The 16,701-nt window shown below is 46.0% G+C and overlaps 1 protein-coding gene across 1 annotated transcript; it reads left to right on the forward strand.

The window, feature by feature from the left end:
* Positions 1–1,973: 1,973 nt before the first annotated feature.
* LOC128974967 (protein-glutamine gamma-glutamyltransferase 6-like) lies at positions 1,974–13,317 on the forward strand (the record flags this gene model as incomplete). The annotated part of the gene is made up of 12 exons (XM_054391745.1): positions 1,974–2,151; positions 2,345–2,584; positions 5,032–5,150; positions 6,367–6,495; positions 6,646–6,826; positions 7,091–7,226; positions 8,721–8,824; positions 8,914–9,156; positions 10,398–10,703; positions 11,585–11,748; positions 11,923–12,047; positions 13,167–13,317. Coding segments are annotated over 12 exons (2,076 nt in total), but the record flags the coding sequence as incomplete, so codon positions are not given.
* Positions 13,318–16,701: the final 3,384 nt, after the last annotated feature.

A 16,701-nucleotide genomic window follows, 5' to 3' on the forward strand; every position in this document is an offset into this window, starting at 1 on the left:
CCTTACAGGTAACTTGTTCATGGCACACCTATTATCCTTTGTAGGAAGCGCCTCTCGCCTTGGAATTCCAGAGAATGCACTTCCTCTGAGTAAATAATTTTGGAATCTCCTCCCATAATTACACCCACATGGAGTAGGAACATTGGCATTAGACATGCCTGGGTTATAGGAACTAGTTAATTAATTTGACAGCTCTGCAGGTATTAGTAACGACTGCTAAGTACCTCTCCCTTCTCTCCAATTTCAGCTGAGAGCAGAAAAAGATTGCCTGGGTTTTTCCTCTTTATGATTAATGTGACCTGGACAGCCTTGAAGAACAAAGCAGGAGTTGTATGCAGTTCTCATAAGCTGAGGGAATGGCAGGTGAGTTCCGGGTGGCATTTGCTTCCCTGCAGCAGTTCCTTTCTTCAGGGCTGTTTCCTTAAGATACATGCCCTGGAGGTATCTGCTCACATGGCTTATCTGAGGGGAAATTCTAGTTTGTCATTTCTTCTTACACCTTGTTTTCAAAGCTTTCTTGTTGTTATTTAAGGCCTGCTATTTGAGAGTAATTTTTTAGCTAAGCAGAGGACTTTTGGGTTTTTTAGGGGAGAGGGAGTGGGGATAGGGGAAAGAAATTCCCATTACTTCCAAAGGCACCATGCAGAACTCCATCTAATTTGGATGCTACTTCAGAGATGTGTTATCCTTTCTGTAACCCATCCTGAGGGAGCTGCGAGCATGGAGCCTACAGAGGGGAATTCAAAGCTGCGTTCAAGCTCTAGCACAGTCGAACAGGCATGAGAGCACCTCTGCTTCTAAAGTTTAAACCAACCTGGGGCAGTTGCAAGGCAGGCTTCTCTCTGTTTAATGATGAAACCTTTTGAAATCAGTTTTCAGAGTGTTGGTTTGCAGGGAAAGCAGCAGCCTGCTGTAGCTGATTTCTTAGTCCAACATGTGTCCTCACACACCTCTTGTTTGTTCATGTGAGATGGGTGATGTCTCACGATGCATCTTTCCCTACTCTAGGCCAAATGGCATCAGGATGTAAGCTTGGAAAGTAAGGTGTCCTAACAGTTGTTTCTCTAGGTAAAAATATATATGCTGAAAACAGGGGTTACAGGCCACTTGATTGAGTGCTGACTGTGACTGACACTGATTTGCCTCTGTAAATGTTTTTTTCTAAGTCCAGTGATAAACCAGCATCCAACACTCTGTAGGAAGTGCTGGGCGTCCAAGTCCTCAGTGCAGGACAGCCCTGCAACAAAACTCAAGCCAGAACTTCTATTATTGACCACTGGACTTAACAAATGTGATGGAGTGTTGTCTGCTTTCTAGTTGACCTTCCTCCAGTAAAAGCTAACTGGTCCTCTTAGCAACCTCATAGAATTATAGAATTGTTAGGGTTGGAAAGGACCTCAAAGATCATCCAGTTCCAATCCCCTGCCATGGGCAGGGACACCTCACACTACAGCAGGTTGCTCACAGCCACATCCAGCCTGGATACAAACACCTCCAGGGATGAGGCTTCCACCACCTCCCTGGGCAACCTGTGCCAGTGCTTTGGGTGTGTGATGAAGGATAGTTAATGGCATGGAAGGCACACAGCTGAGTTACCAGGGACAGACTGCTTAGGTGTCAGTAATTCAAACAGCCTTGAACTGGTCCCTTGTCAGTGGCAACACATTTTAAAGGCCACTGCAACTTGTTGGAGCCTGGTTGGTTGAGGTGTGACCTCAAACCCATGAAGGATGTTTCTTCCCAAATGGTCAGCTGGTGTGTTATTTCAGCTGTTTGTGTTACCTTTTCCCCAGTCACCTCACACTAGATCTGGTTGCTCAGAGCCACATCCATCCTAGCCTCAGCAAATGACATGCTGGCTGCTTCAGGTCTTCTGTTAGGGGACATGGTTTAGTGCTGACCCTTTGGAGCTGGGTCAAAGGTCAGAGTAGATGACCTTGGAGGTGTTTCCTGTGAGCCTGTGATTCTGCCTTCCAGATCTGACAGCCACCCACATCAGCTGGCAGCCCTCGCTGAACGCGCGAGCGCACCGCACCGACAGGTACGCCAACACCGAGCTGACCGTGCGGCGGGGACAAGGCTTCACCATCACCCTCTACTTCAACAGGCCAAAGCAGGCTGGGGAGAGCCTAGCATTTATCACTGAAATAGGTAACATGCTCCTAGTTGAACCCATGCTCCCCTCACAGCTGGAATCTTTCTTCCTCAGAGCCTCTCCCCTGACTCTCTTTAGAGATGCGACCTTCCCTCGCGTGTCTGTGACGCTCTCCCCACTCCGACGTGTGGGGTGGGTACTGAAACCAGGCTCTGCCATGCAAACCAACTGCCCCCTTCTCTCTGGCAGGACCAGCCCCCTCAGAATCACATCGTACAAAGGCTGTGTTTAACCTCTCTGAGGTGGGGGCCAGTGGCTGGAGTGCTGTGCAAGTACCCAGTGAGGCTGGCTCCATGAACTTTACAATCTCCAGCCCAGCCAATGCTGTCATTGGACGATACAATCTCACCCTCCAGGTAACCTCAGGGAACAAGATCTTCACCAGATTCCTGGGGCAGTTTGTGTTACTCTTCAACCCCTGGTGCCCAGGTAGGTACCAATGCCTTTGCTCTTGAATGTCACTGGCCTGTTTGCTTTCATGCCTGCACAGTGAGCTTGCTCCCCCCAGGCTGTCTCTCTTTGGGTTGCCAGTGGCAGCAATCTCCTCTATCTGGTTTTACTACATTAAGTAGCCACTGCTGTACCACCCCCTTTACTCACACCCCACTTTTATCCTAATTCAGTGTGCTCTGTGGGGTGATGTGGACTCTTTCTTCAAGACTGAGATCACTTTTTTCCTGTAGATGAGGGCTGGCAGACTTGCACAAGCTCACGTATTTCTCAAAGCCTGAAGCAAGCACACAGGAAGCAGCTAAACCAAAGCAAGACTGCTCTTGCAGATATTCCCTGCAAAGACCATGGCTCAGCCAGCCCTGAAAACTGATAGAGGACTGCTGTGAAGAGTGATACTGCCCATGTCTTTCATCCCAGATTGAAAAGGGACATCTGTTCCTGCTTCAGTTTCTACTTCTGCATCCTCAGTGTGTTGCAGAAGAAATGCAAATTCCTAAACTCAGATTTTGCAAGTGTGCAATAATCTAGAGACCCAGATCAGCCTTAAGAAACATCATTGTATATAATTAAGAGAGCTCTTAGCCAGCCAGGTGACTAAACAGCTTATAAAAGGAAAGTATCCACAATCGTCCACAATTTCCTTCTATGACTAGATGTTAGTCAAGGGCCACTAACAAATGTGTGAAGAGCCAAGGTGGCAAAAGCTGCTCCTTAGCTCAGCAGGTCTTGAAAGACAGAAATAATTACAGAAGTATGATCAGAAAATTCATTCTGCTTCTGCAAAGACATTCCTGAGGGAAAAGCCTTCTCAAACCTCCCCTGGAAGATCACTTGTGGTGTAACTTCTAATTGATGGCAACCACACTGCAGGGGTTGAAATAGTCGACAGCTCCTAAAATGGAATACCAGAGCAGCTGTGGCACCCATGAGACCAGACAAATTATTCTCAGAGGAAAAACAATCTGTGCCATTCCAGTTTGAAGCTAATGACTTTGCAGAAGAGCCCTCTGGATTTATCAGACAGTGCAGTGGCCACTGCCAAGCAAAAGGGAGTAGCCTTAAAACAGGCTGCTGTTGAACAAGCTTCTGCAGAGTGGAACAGCTCCTTGATCCTGACTAACAGCCACAGAGTCAGTCTGAGGGTCTGTTACCACCACAGTAAGTGTCACAGCAGAAGAGAACATTTGTGTTCTCATGCTAAGGATAAGTGGCAGATTTGGTCTGTGGATGTGGTTCCACGCAGGAGGTTGTCATTAAGGAATTAGTAACCTGTAGTATCAGTAAAGAACTGCTTACAAGGAAACAGCCTGAACCAGAGATGAAAGGAAAAGCACTGAGTGGAGAAAAAGCTACTGCTGGATCCTTACCTGCCACCTGAAAACCCACTCAAGTAGTTCCTTATTGATTTGGATATGCTGACATCTAAGCTAATTCCTATTTCCTTCAGAAACTCTATTTTCAGGACTGCTGAGCATTCCCAATGCTCCTCTCACTCTTTCCACCTGGTCCACACCTTCAAGTGCAGCCCCATGAATTTTACACAGTTCTCTAAGCCCATGAGCTTGGGAATCAGTAATGATATGAAGAAGTGTGGATAGCCACCACAAAAACAGACTTAAAGCATGTGATATATATTTTTTTGTAATAAATTCCACAATCTTTTTATTTGAAGGAAGGGAAGGATGGGAAGTTCCTATAGGAAGGTAAAGAAGCTAACTCAATAAAACAGAAAAGCTGTTTTGGGTTGGTTTTTTTTTCCCCCTCTGTGTTTTTCCTGAAATCCAGAATCTTTTAGAGGATATTTTGAAGAGTAAGAAATTAAAGAGAGAGCTAAGGAGATATTGCTACCAAAAGAATGAGCAAAACAACCAAATCTTCTGGGGGGAAACCAACACTCTCACAGCAGCTATGTGCTGTGACATAGACTAAGGACAACAATGGAATCAAAACCCTATCCTAATAACACTCCTGACAGCACTTTGGAGGAGGCAGGTAGAGATCTTCATTCTAGGTTCTTAAACCAAGACAAAAATGACTAGAAAAAGAGAGAATAATCATCTGTGTGATTCTCTTCAAATTTCTTTTACTTCCAACCACCCTGAGAAGCCAGAAAACCCCAGGGAGCTAGACTGGACTTTTCTCCATCTTTTTTGATAAACATATAGTGGACAGACAGGGGACACTGAGATAGTACAGGAAGGCTACACTGAAATTAGAGGTAAGCTAAAGTACTAGAAGGTGGATTTCTACCCCCCTGGACCCTACACAGCTGCAGGAATTCTCACTGAACTGTGCATGTTCAGGGACCTAAACCAATGCATTTGCTCCAGAAGTGGCCTTCCCCCTGCTAAACTAAGACACAAATATTTTGGGGAAGGTATTCTCAGCTCTGAGTGGAAAAGCATCTCCAACTTGGTTTCCAGGTGATGATGTCTACGTGGCTAATGAAAATGAGAGACAAGAGTATGTTCTGAATGAAAATGGAATCATCTTTGTGGGCAATGCAAGGTACATTGAGGCAAGAGGATGGTACTACGGGCAGGTAAGCCAGGAGGAATTCAGCTGGGCTCTTACTCTGCCTCCAGTTGCATTTGCTCTTGTTAGTCCCTTTCACTCTGCTCTGCTGAGACCCTACCTCAAATCCTGCCTCCAGTTCTGGTGTCCCCAGCATAAGGAAGACAGAGCTGCTGGAGTGAGTCCAGAGGAGGCCACAAAGATGATGCAAGGGCTGGAGCAGCTCTGCTGTGAGCACAGGCTGAGGGAGCTGGGGGTGTGCAGCCTGCAGAGGAGAAGACTGCAGGGGGACTTTAGAGCTGCCTGCCAGGACCTAAAGGGATCCTGCAGGAAGGCTGCAGAGGGACTTCTCATGAGGGTGTCTAAAGACAGGACAAGGGGGAATGGTTCAAAACTGAGGCAGAGCAGGGTTAGACTGGATCTAAAGAAGAAATTCTTCAGTATGAGGGTGGTGAGACTCTGGCATAGGCTGCCCAGGCAGGCTGTGGCTGCCTCCCCCCTGGGGGTGTTCAACACCAGGCTGGATGAGGCCTTGAGCAGCAGTGTCCCTGCCCATGGTGGAGAGGTTGGAGGGGATGAGCTCTGAGGTCCCTCCCAGCCTGAGCCATTCAAGGATTCTGTGATATTTACCTCTCTGCTAGGAATGCCTCTTTAGAGGCAAACTGAACAAACCAGGCCAGACTTAACCTGTGGCTTGCTCACAGTCTGCACAGGACTTGAGCATGAAAAATGGCTCAGCACAGGACTGCAACTAGAACTAACCTCTGCATGTGCTTGAAGCTCATGGTACAAGTGTGGAGCTCATCTGTGACCAGAGTGCCCACAATCTACTTGTTTGGCTCCAGCACAGCCACTCCTTCAGTAATGCAGCCACAAGGTGCCAGAAGTGCCAGAATCTTAGAAGGGACCTTTAAAGATCGTGCAGTCTGACATCTCCTCAATGAGCAGGGACATCTTCAGCTAGATCAAGTTGCTCAAAGCCCTACCAACCACAACCTTGAATCCAGGGATGTAAGAATGAGCTTGGCAGTTTCACTGCAGTCATCTCTTTGGATGGCAGGAGGCATCCTGCTAGATTTCTGCTCTACCTTTAGCCGACACTGCAGCATAAACTGAATGCTGCTGGCTTTGGGCCTCACTGTCCCCAGAACCTCTGGGCTGGAATATCTTAAAAAAGGAGCAGCTGCAGCAGAATCTCTGTTTGTCAAACTATTGTCTTTACATTTTACCTTCTCTGATCACAGTTTCAAGACCACCTGCTGAACATCTGTCTCACCATGCTTGACCTGAGCCTGTACTACCGTCAGAGCCCAGCCATCGACGTGTCCCGCAGAGGGGATCCCAAATACGTGGGGAGAGTAATCAGCTCCATGGTATGAACCCAAAACTTCACCTGAGGGCCACCTGCTTAAGCAGAAGGCATTTGTTGTACCACTGAGGCTCAGCCACCTGCACCTTGAGCAGTGTGATGGTGCAGCACACGCAGCTGATTTGGTGCCTTCTGTCCACTGCCCTGTCTCTAGATCAATGGAAACGACAACGACAATGGAGTTCTCCTGGGAAAGTGGCAAGGAAGCTTCCATTCCCATGAGAACCCCTCCAGATGGGATGGCAGTGTGGTAATCCTCCAGAAGTGGCGGCAGGACAACTACAGACCTGTGCAGTATGGCCAGTGCTGGGTTTTTGCAGGCGTGATGTGTACAGGTAAGAGCAGAGGAGTGTGGTGAAACAGAGACATTTGTCACCTCTGAGCCTAGCAAACCCACAAACCAATTCATTCATTCCACAAGGGGAACAGTGCTCTCCAGGCTGCAGATGTTGAAGAAACACAAAAGCTTTAGACAGCTCTGTCCTCAGATGTGTAATCATTGAGCTGAAGCTGTCTGTGGGGGATTGTTTGTGTTTTGTTGTTTAGTTTTGGTTTTGTTTCTGTTTTGTTTTTTTTTTTTTTCTTTCAATATATTTCAGTTCTGAGGTGCTTGGGGATTCCAACTCGTTTGGTTTCAAATTTTAACTCTGCCCATGATGTGGATAGAAACCTGAGCATTGATAAGTACTATGACAGCTCTGGAAAGAGTCTCAACATCGGAAAGGATTCCACATGGTAAAAAGAATTTGTTTTGGTTTGGTTTTTTTGCATCTCACCAATAATTAGAGAGAGGATTTATGAGACTTTAAAACATGAGCAGCAGTACTACAAAAGCAGCTGACTGGGCAAAATTTAACACAATCAGCTAAAATAACACACCAGCTGACCATTTGGAAAGAAACATCCTTCATGGGTTTGAGGTCACACCTCAACCAACCAGGCTCCAACAAGTTGCAGTGGCCTTTAAAATGTGTTGCCACTGACCAGTTCAAGGCTGTTTGAATTACTGACACCTAAGCAGTCTGTCCCTGGTAACTCAGCTGTGTGCCTTCCATGCCATTAACTATCCTTCATCACACACCCAAAGCACTGGCACAGGTTGCCCAGGGAGGTGGCGGAAGCCTCATCCCTGGAGATGTTTGCATCCAGGCTGGATGTGGCTGTGAGCAACCTGCTGTAGTGTGAGGTGTCCCTGCCCATGGCAGGGGGGTTGGAACTAGCTGAGCCTTGAGGTCCTTTCCAACCCTGACAATTCTATGATTCTATGTGTTTCTCAGCTTGGCTTGCCTCCCTCCCCAGGCAGATGGGGGGCTCCCCAAGAAGTCTGCCAGCACTCCCTTCACCTAGACCTTCCCTTTGTGAGAGCTGAAAAAGACAGAACAATCCCAACACTATCCAGGCTTGCTTAGTGGACATGGTCCTCCAGTGCTGTAAACTGCAAGTGATCCAAGATCAATCAAGCCTCATACTTGAGTAGCCCAAGGAGCAGGACATTCTACAATTAATGATGCCATTTTACACTTCAGTTGCCCCCAAGTTTGAAAATCTTTACTTTGCAGCCTCTTCACTTTTCAGACAGTGAACTTACCATGCCCAGAGATATATTACACAGCTCAAAGTCTCTCTGCACTCTAGGCTTCACCAGCTTTTAGTTTGCTTCCTTTCACTGTGGAGTCTATGTGACTGAAGGATAACGGGAAGCCTTTCACCTCTTAGCCATTAAACTCAGTGGTCTCATTGTAAGGACTAATTCAGAAAGACCCTGATTCTCCAGCTGCAAGAACTCATGCAGCCTCTCAGGGGATGTATCCATTTACATCTTGTTCTTACCTCTTTCCTAAACATCTGCTGCTGCACACTACTGCAGACAGACCATCAGACATTGAGAATTTTATCTGACCCAAGGCAGCTGTTTTAGGTTTCTATTTAAATGGAGCATTTCCCACCTTTGAAGGTTACTGAACCCAGTCACCAAGTGTTGCTTATACCCAAAGGCTTAAACCTCTCACTTACAGCTCCTATTGCCCCCAAAGTAACTGGCATCTCCCCCTCCCCACCTTGAGGTCTACACCTCAGAAGCAGGCAACACATTCTTTGGAAGAGGAAAGGAGTTGCTGTAACCAGCAGCTTGTGTAACATACACACTCCCAAATTCCCCCACTCCTTTCCAAGTGAGGTTTGCATGGCTGTGTTACTGTGCTTTCCAGACACTGTTCTCTGTCTCTCCAGGGATTACCATGTCTGGAATGAGAGCTGGTTCCTTCGCCCAGACCTGGGAGCAGCATACAATGGGTGGCAGGTTTTAGATGCCACCCCACAAGAGCAAAGCAAAGGTGACAGCATAACTTCTTAGCATGACTTAACATCCCTTCTCCAAACTGAGCACAGCTAACAGGCTCCGACATTTATTTTCCTGTTTTAGGATTGTTTCAGTGTGGCCCTGCATCTGTTGTAGCCATCAAAGAAGGTGATGTAGACTTGGACTACGACACCTTGTTTGTGTATACAGAGGTGAATGCTGACTGCAACAGGTGGATCGTGTACAATGATGGAACTAAGAAAAGAGTTTACTGTGATACTGAAATCATTGGCAGATCTATCAGCACCAAAGCTATAGGCAGCAATTCCCGTGTGGATATCACCTATAATTACAAATATCCAGAAGGTAAAGTAATTATCACAAATTATCTCCTTATCACAATTATCTCCAGCTGCATTCTTGGTGCTGGTAATGGATAACCTGTTTTCATAAAATGGTTTGGGGGTTGGAAGGGACCTCAGGGCTCATCTTCTCCAACCTCCCCACCATGGGCAGGAACACCTCTCAGCTAGACTCAGCTGCTCAAGGCCTCACCCAACCTAGCATTTAACATCCCCAGAGAGGAGGCATCTACAACCTCCCTGGGCAGCCTGTGCCAGAGTCTCACCACCCTTGTACTGAAGAAATTCTTCCTCAGATCCAGTCTAGCCCTGCTCTCCCTCAGGTTTGAACCATTCCCCCTTCACCTGTCTTTAGACACCCTCAGAAGTCTCTCTTCAGCCTTCCTGTGGGATCCCTCCAGGTACTGGCAGGCAGCTCTAAGGTCCCCTTGGAGCCTTCTCCCTCTCCAGGCTGCACAACCCCAGCCTGGCCTCACAGCAGAGCTGCTCCAGCCCTTGCATCATCTCGTTTGAACATCTCTCCCCTCTCTTTTGTCAGTGCTCTCATACTATTTTCTTAATACACCAGGTATTTTATTTCTAGTTTGGGGTATTTAGGAGTTGCCTTATTAAGATGTAACACAAGATATACTTGAAGCCATTACACAGAAGTACAAACTGTTACAGACAAAACAGAGCTATAAAATGCACTTCGCTAGCCAAGGCAGACCAAACCCTCAAGCTCTCATACCAAAAAGTCCTAAAGCTGAGTCTCTCACATGTCACAGGCTGTGCACAGGTCTGCAGCACGGGAAGGTACAGATTGGAACCTTGTGTGTCTTAAAAAAAAAAATTGGCAAGATGTATTTCAAGTTTTCAAGTTTGCCATTCAGAATCAGTGGGCAGATTTCAACTCTACTCCCCAGGGTTTCAGTGCAACCACATTTAACTGAGAGGCTGATTCATCAGATTAGCCAAATAACACCACAGGACTGCCTGCCCTGACTAAAGGAAAAGAAACCTTGCACCCTAAACAAATGCAAAAGCTTCATAGTTCATTGGAGTGATTGACTCAATTACAATAGGTTTGCTTTTTTTTTTTTTTCCTGTGGGACACCTGAACAGAAAAATATGAGAAACTTCTGGGCATTGCATGTTTCTGGGTGGTGCAGAGTTGAGACCCTTTATCCTTCTGAAAGCCCTTCCACAGAGAAGGTGCAACGACAACAGGGGTAGGAGTCTGACTTGGTTCTCTCCTTTGAGCAGGTTCTGCTGAGGAAAGACAAGTTTATAAGAAAGCCTTGGCCAAGATATTTGGATCCAGCTTCACAGAAGGACGCACAGAATCTCCATCAGAGAGAATCAGAAACCCTGGGATCGCAGGGAAATTCAAGCTGGCTGAACCCCCACTCTTTGGCAAAGATATTAACCTGATCTTAATTCTCAACAACCTCTCTTCTGACCACAAGACTGTGAAGGTGGACATGAGTGCATCAACCATCCTGTACACAAGGAGAACAGTGGCAGAGATCCTGAAGGCAACCACTTCTGTGGATCTTGGCTCTAAACAAGGTAACTTTTGACATCCGTATGTAGCCAACACAGTCCTGTTAGCCACACAGAGGCAACTGGAAGGAACACCTCTCATCTCTACATCAGACTTGTCATGCTTCTGCTTGCTCCATCTTCCAACAGCAATGGCTTTGACTACTTTTTACAAGATGTTTATTTTCTTCTGGGACCTTTTGTTAGTTGGATCAGGAACTGAAATGCATTCAGGAGGCTGCATTTAGATTACAGCTCCAGAAGCAAAACTCTCTTGGTGTGCCTGTCATGAATGTTACTTCTACAGGAGCACATCTTACTCTTTTTAACAAACAAGAAAATTCTGCTGCATGCTTTCTGGCACTCAGACAGCACTCTTGATAGAAATTAACCAGGTTAAAAGTGACAGTGAAACTCTGTCTCTCTTTTGAAGAGTTAAGGCTATTACAATAGAGAGATCTTCTTCACTGCCAGGGGCTACAAAGATAAACTTCCCCCTCCCCTCCCATAGCCAGAAAAGTTGTAGCATTACAGTAAGCAGCTGTGCAGGAAAAGTATCTCTGTGAAACCTAACTCAAAGTTTCTTCTTCAGTGAGGGAAAATAAGTAGGATATAAAGAGGGAAAGGATAACAATGGTTGTACCTCTAATTGTAAGTGATATAAAGGGACAAGAACAGAGTAAAATGCAGATAAGCAGAATCCCTCAGCTTCAGGCTGAAAAGCTAAACTCTAAAGGTCAATGAGTTAAAGTAGAAAAGGGTGACCAGAAAAGGGAAATACACAAGAGGGAAGAAGCATGAACAGACTCCAGCGATCTTCTCCTGGTCTCTTTAGCAGGTTCACAAAAACTCTCTGTTCTTTAGCACTCTTCGAGATCCTCCTGGCTCCTAACTGTGTCTGATTGCAGGGAAAAACATCCGGGTAAAGATCCCTTATTCCTACTACGGGAAGTACCTGACCACTGACAAAAGGATCCAAGTGACTGCTCTGTGTGAAGTCATGCACATGAATGGGGCAAAGCTGCTGGTAGAGAAGACAATCATTTTAGAGGACACAAACATTATCATTAAGGTAAACAACTCCCTCCCCGATGTCCTGAACAGACAGAAAGAGCTAAAGAATCTTTCTGGAGCTCAGATCTTCGCTTGAATTTGGGGATAAATGCATCTATTTGGGCTGCAGTTTCAGAGTTCTGCCTGCTTAAAATTGAGGAAGTAATCCATCAGGGATGTCTTTGTCACTCAGATCCCCCGGCGGATTGTCGTCAACAAAGCTGCTACTCTGGAGATCTCCTACGCCAACCCCCTCCCTGAGCCGGTGGACCGCTGCGTGCTGCTGGTGACTCTGATGAACCAACAGGTCAAGATACGGTAAGGGAAGGCTGCAGCTCTTACTCAGGACCTCTGACAGGACCAGCAGCCTATCTTACTTCCCAATAAGAAACAAAAAGAATGGTTGCATTCTATTTTTTTCATATTTCCTATTTAGGAAAAACAAACAAACAAACAAAAACAAAACACAAAACAAAGCCCCTAAATACACATTGAGAAAAGGCTTCTAAATTCTGCATTATTTTTCAACTTCAACAACTAAAGACTGCTCAAATTCTTTGCTGTCAAACTCTTTAGTCTCTCTCTGATGTTTCTCCTGCAGCTTGGCTTTGTTTCTATTTTTAGATACAATATCCCAAATACAACCAGAGTAAGTCTGAGCTAAAGCAGACAAAGACACTGCCACAGCTCTCCTCGTTCCAGCCCAAACAAGACATTGCTCTGTTCTCCTTTTAAAGCAGGAGAAAAATCATTTCTCTTCTAAACATAACAGCAAAATCTTCTATCACTTTGTTTCTTTTTCCTCTGGACTCTGCTGCTTTAATGAGCAGAGCAGCCCAGGGCTGAGCAGAGCACATTTCCTAAAGCTTATTTTGTTATAAAGCAGCCTGACTTGATGTGGCTCTGGAAATATTTGGACAGGATAATAATCCATTGAAAAAAAAAAAACACAGAAAACATCATTGCAGTGAAAAATGAAGCCAATTTAGGCCAATCCAAGGGAAAATGAAGACAGTATTATCTTTTCTCGTTGCTCAGTCTACACAAAGCCTCAAACCTTAAGTAATTCTCAGCAACCAAGGCTGGGTCTCATGTAACTCTCAGGACAAGGAACAATGGGTTCAAACTTGAACATAGAAGATTTCACTTCAACATGAGTGAGGTGAAATCTTTACAGTGAGGGTGACAGAGCCCTGGAACAGGCTGCCCAGGGGGGTTGTGGAGTCTCCTTCTCTGGAGACTTTCCAAACCCACCTGGATGCATTCCTGTGCAGACTGCCCTAAGAGATCCTGCTCTGGCAGGGGGGTTGGAGCTGATGATCTCTTGAGGTCCCTTCCAACCTCTGATACGCTGTGAGACTGTGCCCTGGTTGTGGGAATCTCAAGGAAAGGCAACAGAAGCCTGAACTGATCGCTTATGTTCTGTTTTTTTCTCAGCCTGGCACCACTGGCAGCGAGGGAGAGATCCAAAATTTATTTTGAATTCACACCTCGCAGGACTGGGCCTCTGCAGCTGCAAGTAGACTTCTCTTGTGACAAATTTGCACACGTGAAGGGATTTGTAACCATTGCAGTAGCACCTGCATAACAGGGTGGAATCGGTCTCCTCTTTCAGCACGGACAGGGGAAGGCATTCTTCCCACTACAGGAACAATCATTACAGCAAGAAACTTCCCACACAAATGGGTGACTCCTACACTGCAATACAACCCAGTCTCCTGCTTTCATAGTGCTCCATCATTTAGTTTCTAACTGTATTTCTTTCCCCCACCCCCTCTGTATGTGTAGAAAAAGGAAGCCCCTTCCTTGTAGCAATAGTTTCATGGTCTTGTCAAATCTCACTGTGTTAAGCTCCCAGTTTTGACTTTTAAACCAGATCGTTGAAAGCCTCTTTTTGACTACCTTGTAATTTCCAGCAATAAATAAAATCTATCCCCATGGCTGTATTCTTTTGTAATGAATTTTACCTTCCATGGAAATAAGAAATCACAAGGTTGAGGAGGATTTGGGTTTTTTTCCACTTTCATTTCACACACTTGTTACCTAACAAAGTAGAACATTTTCCCCATTGTTCATTTGAGTTCTGAATTTTGCAACAGCTCCAACTCTGTGAATGGGGAGGGAGCAAGCCTCTGAAGGCTGGAAAAAGAAATGTTTGGGATCCTTGACAGCCCTATTTCTGTAGCCTGGGGGTATGGGCTTGCTTCAGAACAGACACCACCTATACATACCCAAATCAGGAACTTCATTGCTATGCAGTGCAACAAGTCTCACCCAACAGGAGCCTTGCATTCATGTGGAAGCCCAGCAGCACAACCTACCTAACATTTCTGGCCACTTTCAGGAACACCTTTGTCTCCAAGCCTTCCCAGGGTAACTCATACACAGGCAGCCCCTGCTCCTGTCACACCTGTCACAGTGCTTGCACACAGATGCTTCCTTTATGGGTTCCCAGTCCTAACACTGCCAGTACCAGGTCCCACCTGAATCTCCCTCTCCAGGAGCCTTAAGGATTCTCTATCTCTGCAGGCAATGCAGCCTGCCCAGGGACTGCTCTGAAGGGTGCAAGGCAGTGATGATGTACACACAGCTCTGCCAATAATAAAAATTTGGGCTTTCCTGCCTGGCTTATAAAATGTTTAAAGCAGAATTAAGGCCAAAATTCTGAAGCACAGAGCTGCCAGGACTTTGAAGTGGACATCTTTTGTCTGGCAGGTGATAACCTTTTGGTCTGACACATCCAGACATGATCACAAATTCTTACTGACAAACACTTGAGAAGCCATAACCAAAATTCAGATTTCCTTTGGTAAAAAGAAATTTCAGCTATGAGTAATGTTTCTTTTTTGACTGCCAGAAATCTTGCAATGAGAGTGGAAACAAAGCAGAAAACAGCAACAGGCAAGACCAATACAACACAGAAATGTAGAGGTGAGGACAGTAAGGGCTTGCTCCTTTTCCCCTTAACTCCTCACAGTCCATTGAAAGCTCAGAACAGTGTGCAAGCTCCTCTCAGGACATGGCTCTGGATAGGTTGTGACACAGAATGAGGGAGGAGAGGATGAGGGAACTTCAAGAGCAGCAAAGAGAGTGTCTCTAATTAGAGTGGGCAGGGCTCATACCAGAAGAACAGCTCCTGAGCTTCCTCCCAGGTCCAACTCAAGGGGCCCTGCCAAATAGCTGCAGAGAAACTCTGGACAGGTGTTGGGAATGCCAGACTACAAGGAACCATCATTAAAAGCAGACTCAGCCAGTCCACACTCTTCTGTGCTTAACAGCAGTCACTGATGCACAGGTGGCTGCAAACAAAGCCCTTGTGTAAGAGATGCAGATTACAGGTTATCAGGTCAGGAACAGAGGGGCAGAATGTCCTGACTGTGTGCTTCCAAGAAAGAAGGAATTCTCTGCAGTTGTGGGAAAGAGCTTCAGGCAGACCTGCCTGGAAAAGAAAAAAAAAAAAAAAAGAAAGAAAAAAACAAGAAGAAAAAAAAGTGGCTTGTGCCATGCAAAGTCAAGGTGCCAGCAGCTCTCATAGATCACAAATCATAGAATCATGGAATGGTTTGGGCTGGAAGGGACCTTAAAGATCATCTAATTCCAACCCCCCTGCCATGGGCAGGGACACCTCCTACCAGGCCAGCTTGCTCTAGGCCCCATCCAACCTGGCTTTGAACACTTTCAAGGTTGGAGCCTGTACAATTTCTCTGGCCAGCCTGTTCCAGTGCCTCACCACCCTCACAAGGAAGAATTTCTTCCTGATGTCTAATCTAAATCCAGCTTCTTCCAGTCCAGAGCCATTACCCCATGCCCTGTCACTGCATATCTATAAAAAGTCTCTCTCCAGCTCTCCTGTAGCCTCCATTAAATCCTGGAAGACTATTTGCAGACCTAAACAGCTCGCTCCATGTCACAGGATGTTAGGGGTTGGAAGGGACCTCAGGAGATCATTGAGTCCAAGCCCCTGCCAGAGCAGGATCATAGAATCCAGCACAGGTCACACAGGAATGCATCCTGTGATGTGTCTTGAAAGTCTCCAGAGAAGGAGACTCCACAACCCCTCTAGGGAGCCTGTCCCCCACCTATCCATGCTGTACAATATGCATTTGTCTACACCTGCCCTCTACACACAGTCCCCAAACCCCTAACCTGACACAAACCAAACCATCCCAAATTTTCCTCTCTCTGTGGTAATTCCTTCGTGAGACCAAATTTGGGATGTTTCCCTCTCTCAGCAGTCAAGACACCAGGATACTGTTTATCATCTTTCCTTAGCCATTCACCACCTTTAAATACACATAATTGGACTGAAGATTGTGCAATTAAAGCAATCATAAGGAGATGCTCACGTAAGACACTACTACAAAAACAGTAACTAGCAACCACAGGTCACACCCAGCTTGTATAAACTCTAGCTTAAGTAGTTGAAGTCAAGACTCCTAAGCCTTGTGTTACTCATGCTGGTGGAAGAGGATTCAGAATGTTCTGGGGCACTCTTGTATCCTTAAGCTGAACTACACAGGTGTGGAAAAGAAGAAAGAAACCTTATGGAGGGTAAGTTCAAACCAGCCTGCTGGCTCCAGCCAGCACTCTTCAGTGCAGAGCAGTGGTAGTTGCTGAGGAAGAAGATGATGGCATCTGGGTGTTCTTTTAGCAATTTAGCCCTTTTTTGGATTAAGTACATTTGTGGGCTATTCTACTAGAAATTATTGGTTATTTATTTATTTTACTATTATCCTTATTTCTGAAATCGTGAGTTTTGAAAGTGGTCTTTTCCCTGCAACACAGGAGAACAGAATAAGGAACTATCTTGCTGTCATACCCATTGACTACAGAGGGCTTGTGCAGCCACCTAGCTGGTTGGCTGGTGATTTGGGCATCAAACCGCCACACAGAAGTCCCAAGCTCTAATTCCTCTTTGATATCAAACTGACATCTGGCCTCAGACAGGTCACTTGATGGCCTCTGGCCCCTC

Source organism: Indicator indicator, chromosome 24 (assembly GCF_027791375.1).
Source record: "Indicator indicator isolate 239-I01 chromosome 24, UM_Iind_1.1, whole genome shotgun sequence".
NCBI lineage: Eukaryota > Metazoa > Chordata > Aves > Piciformes > Indicatoridae > Indicator > Indicator indicator.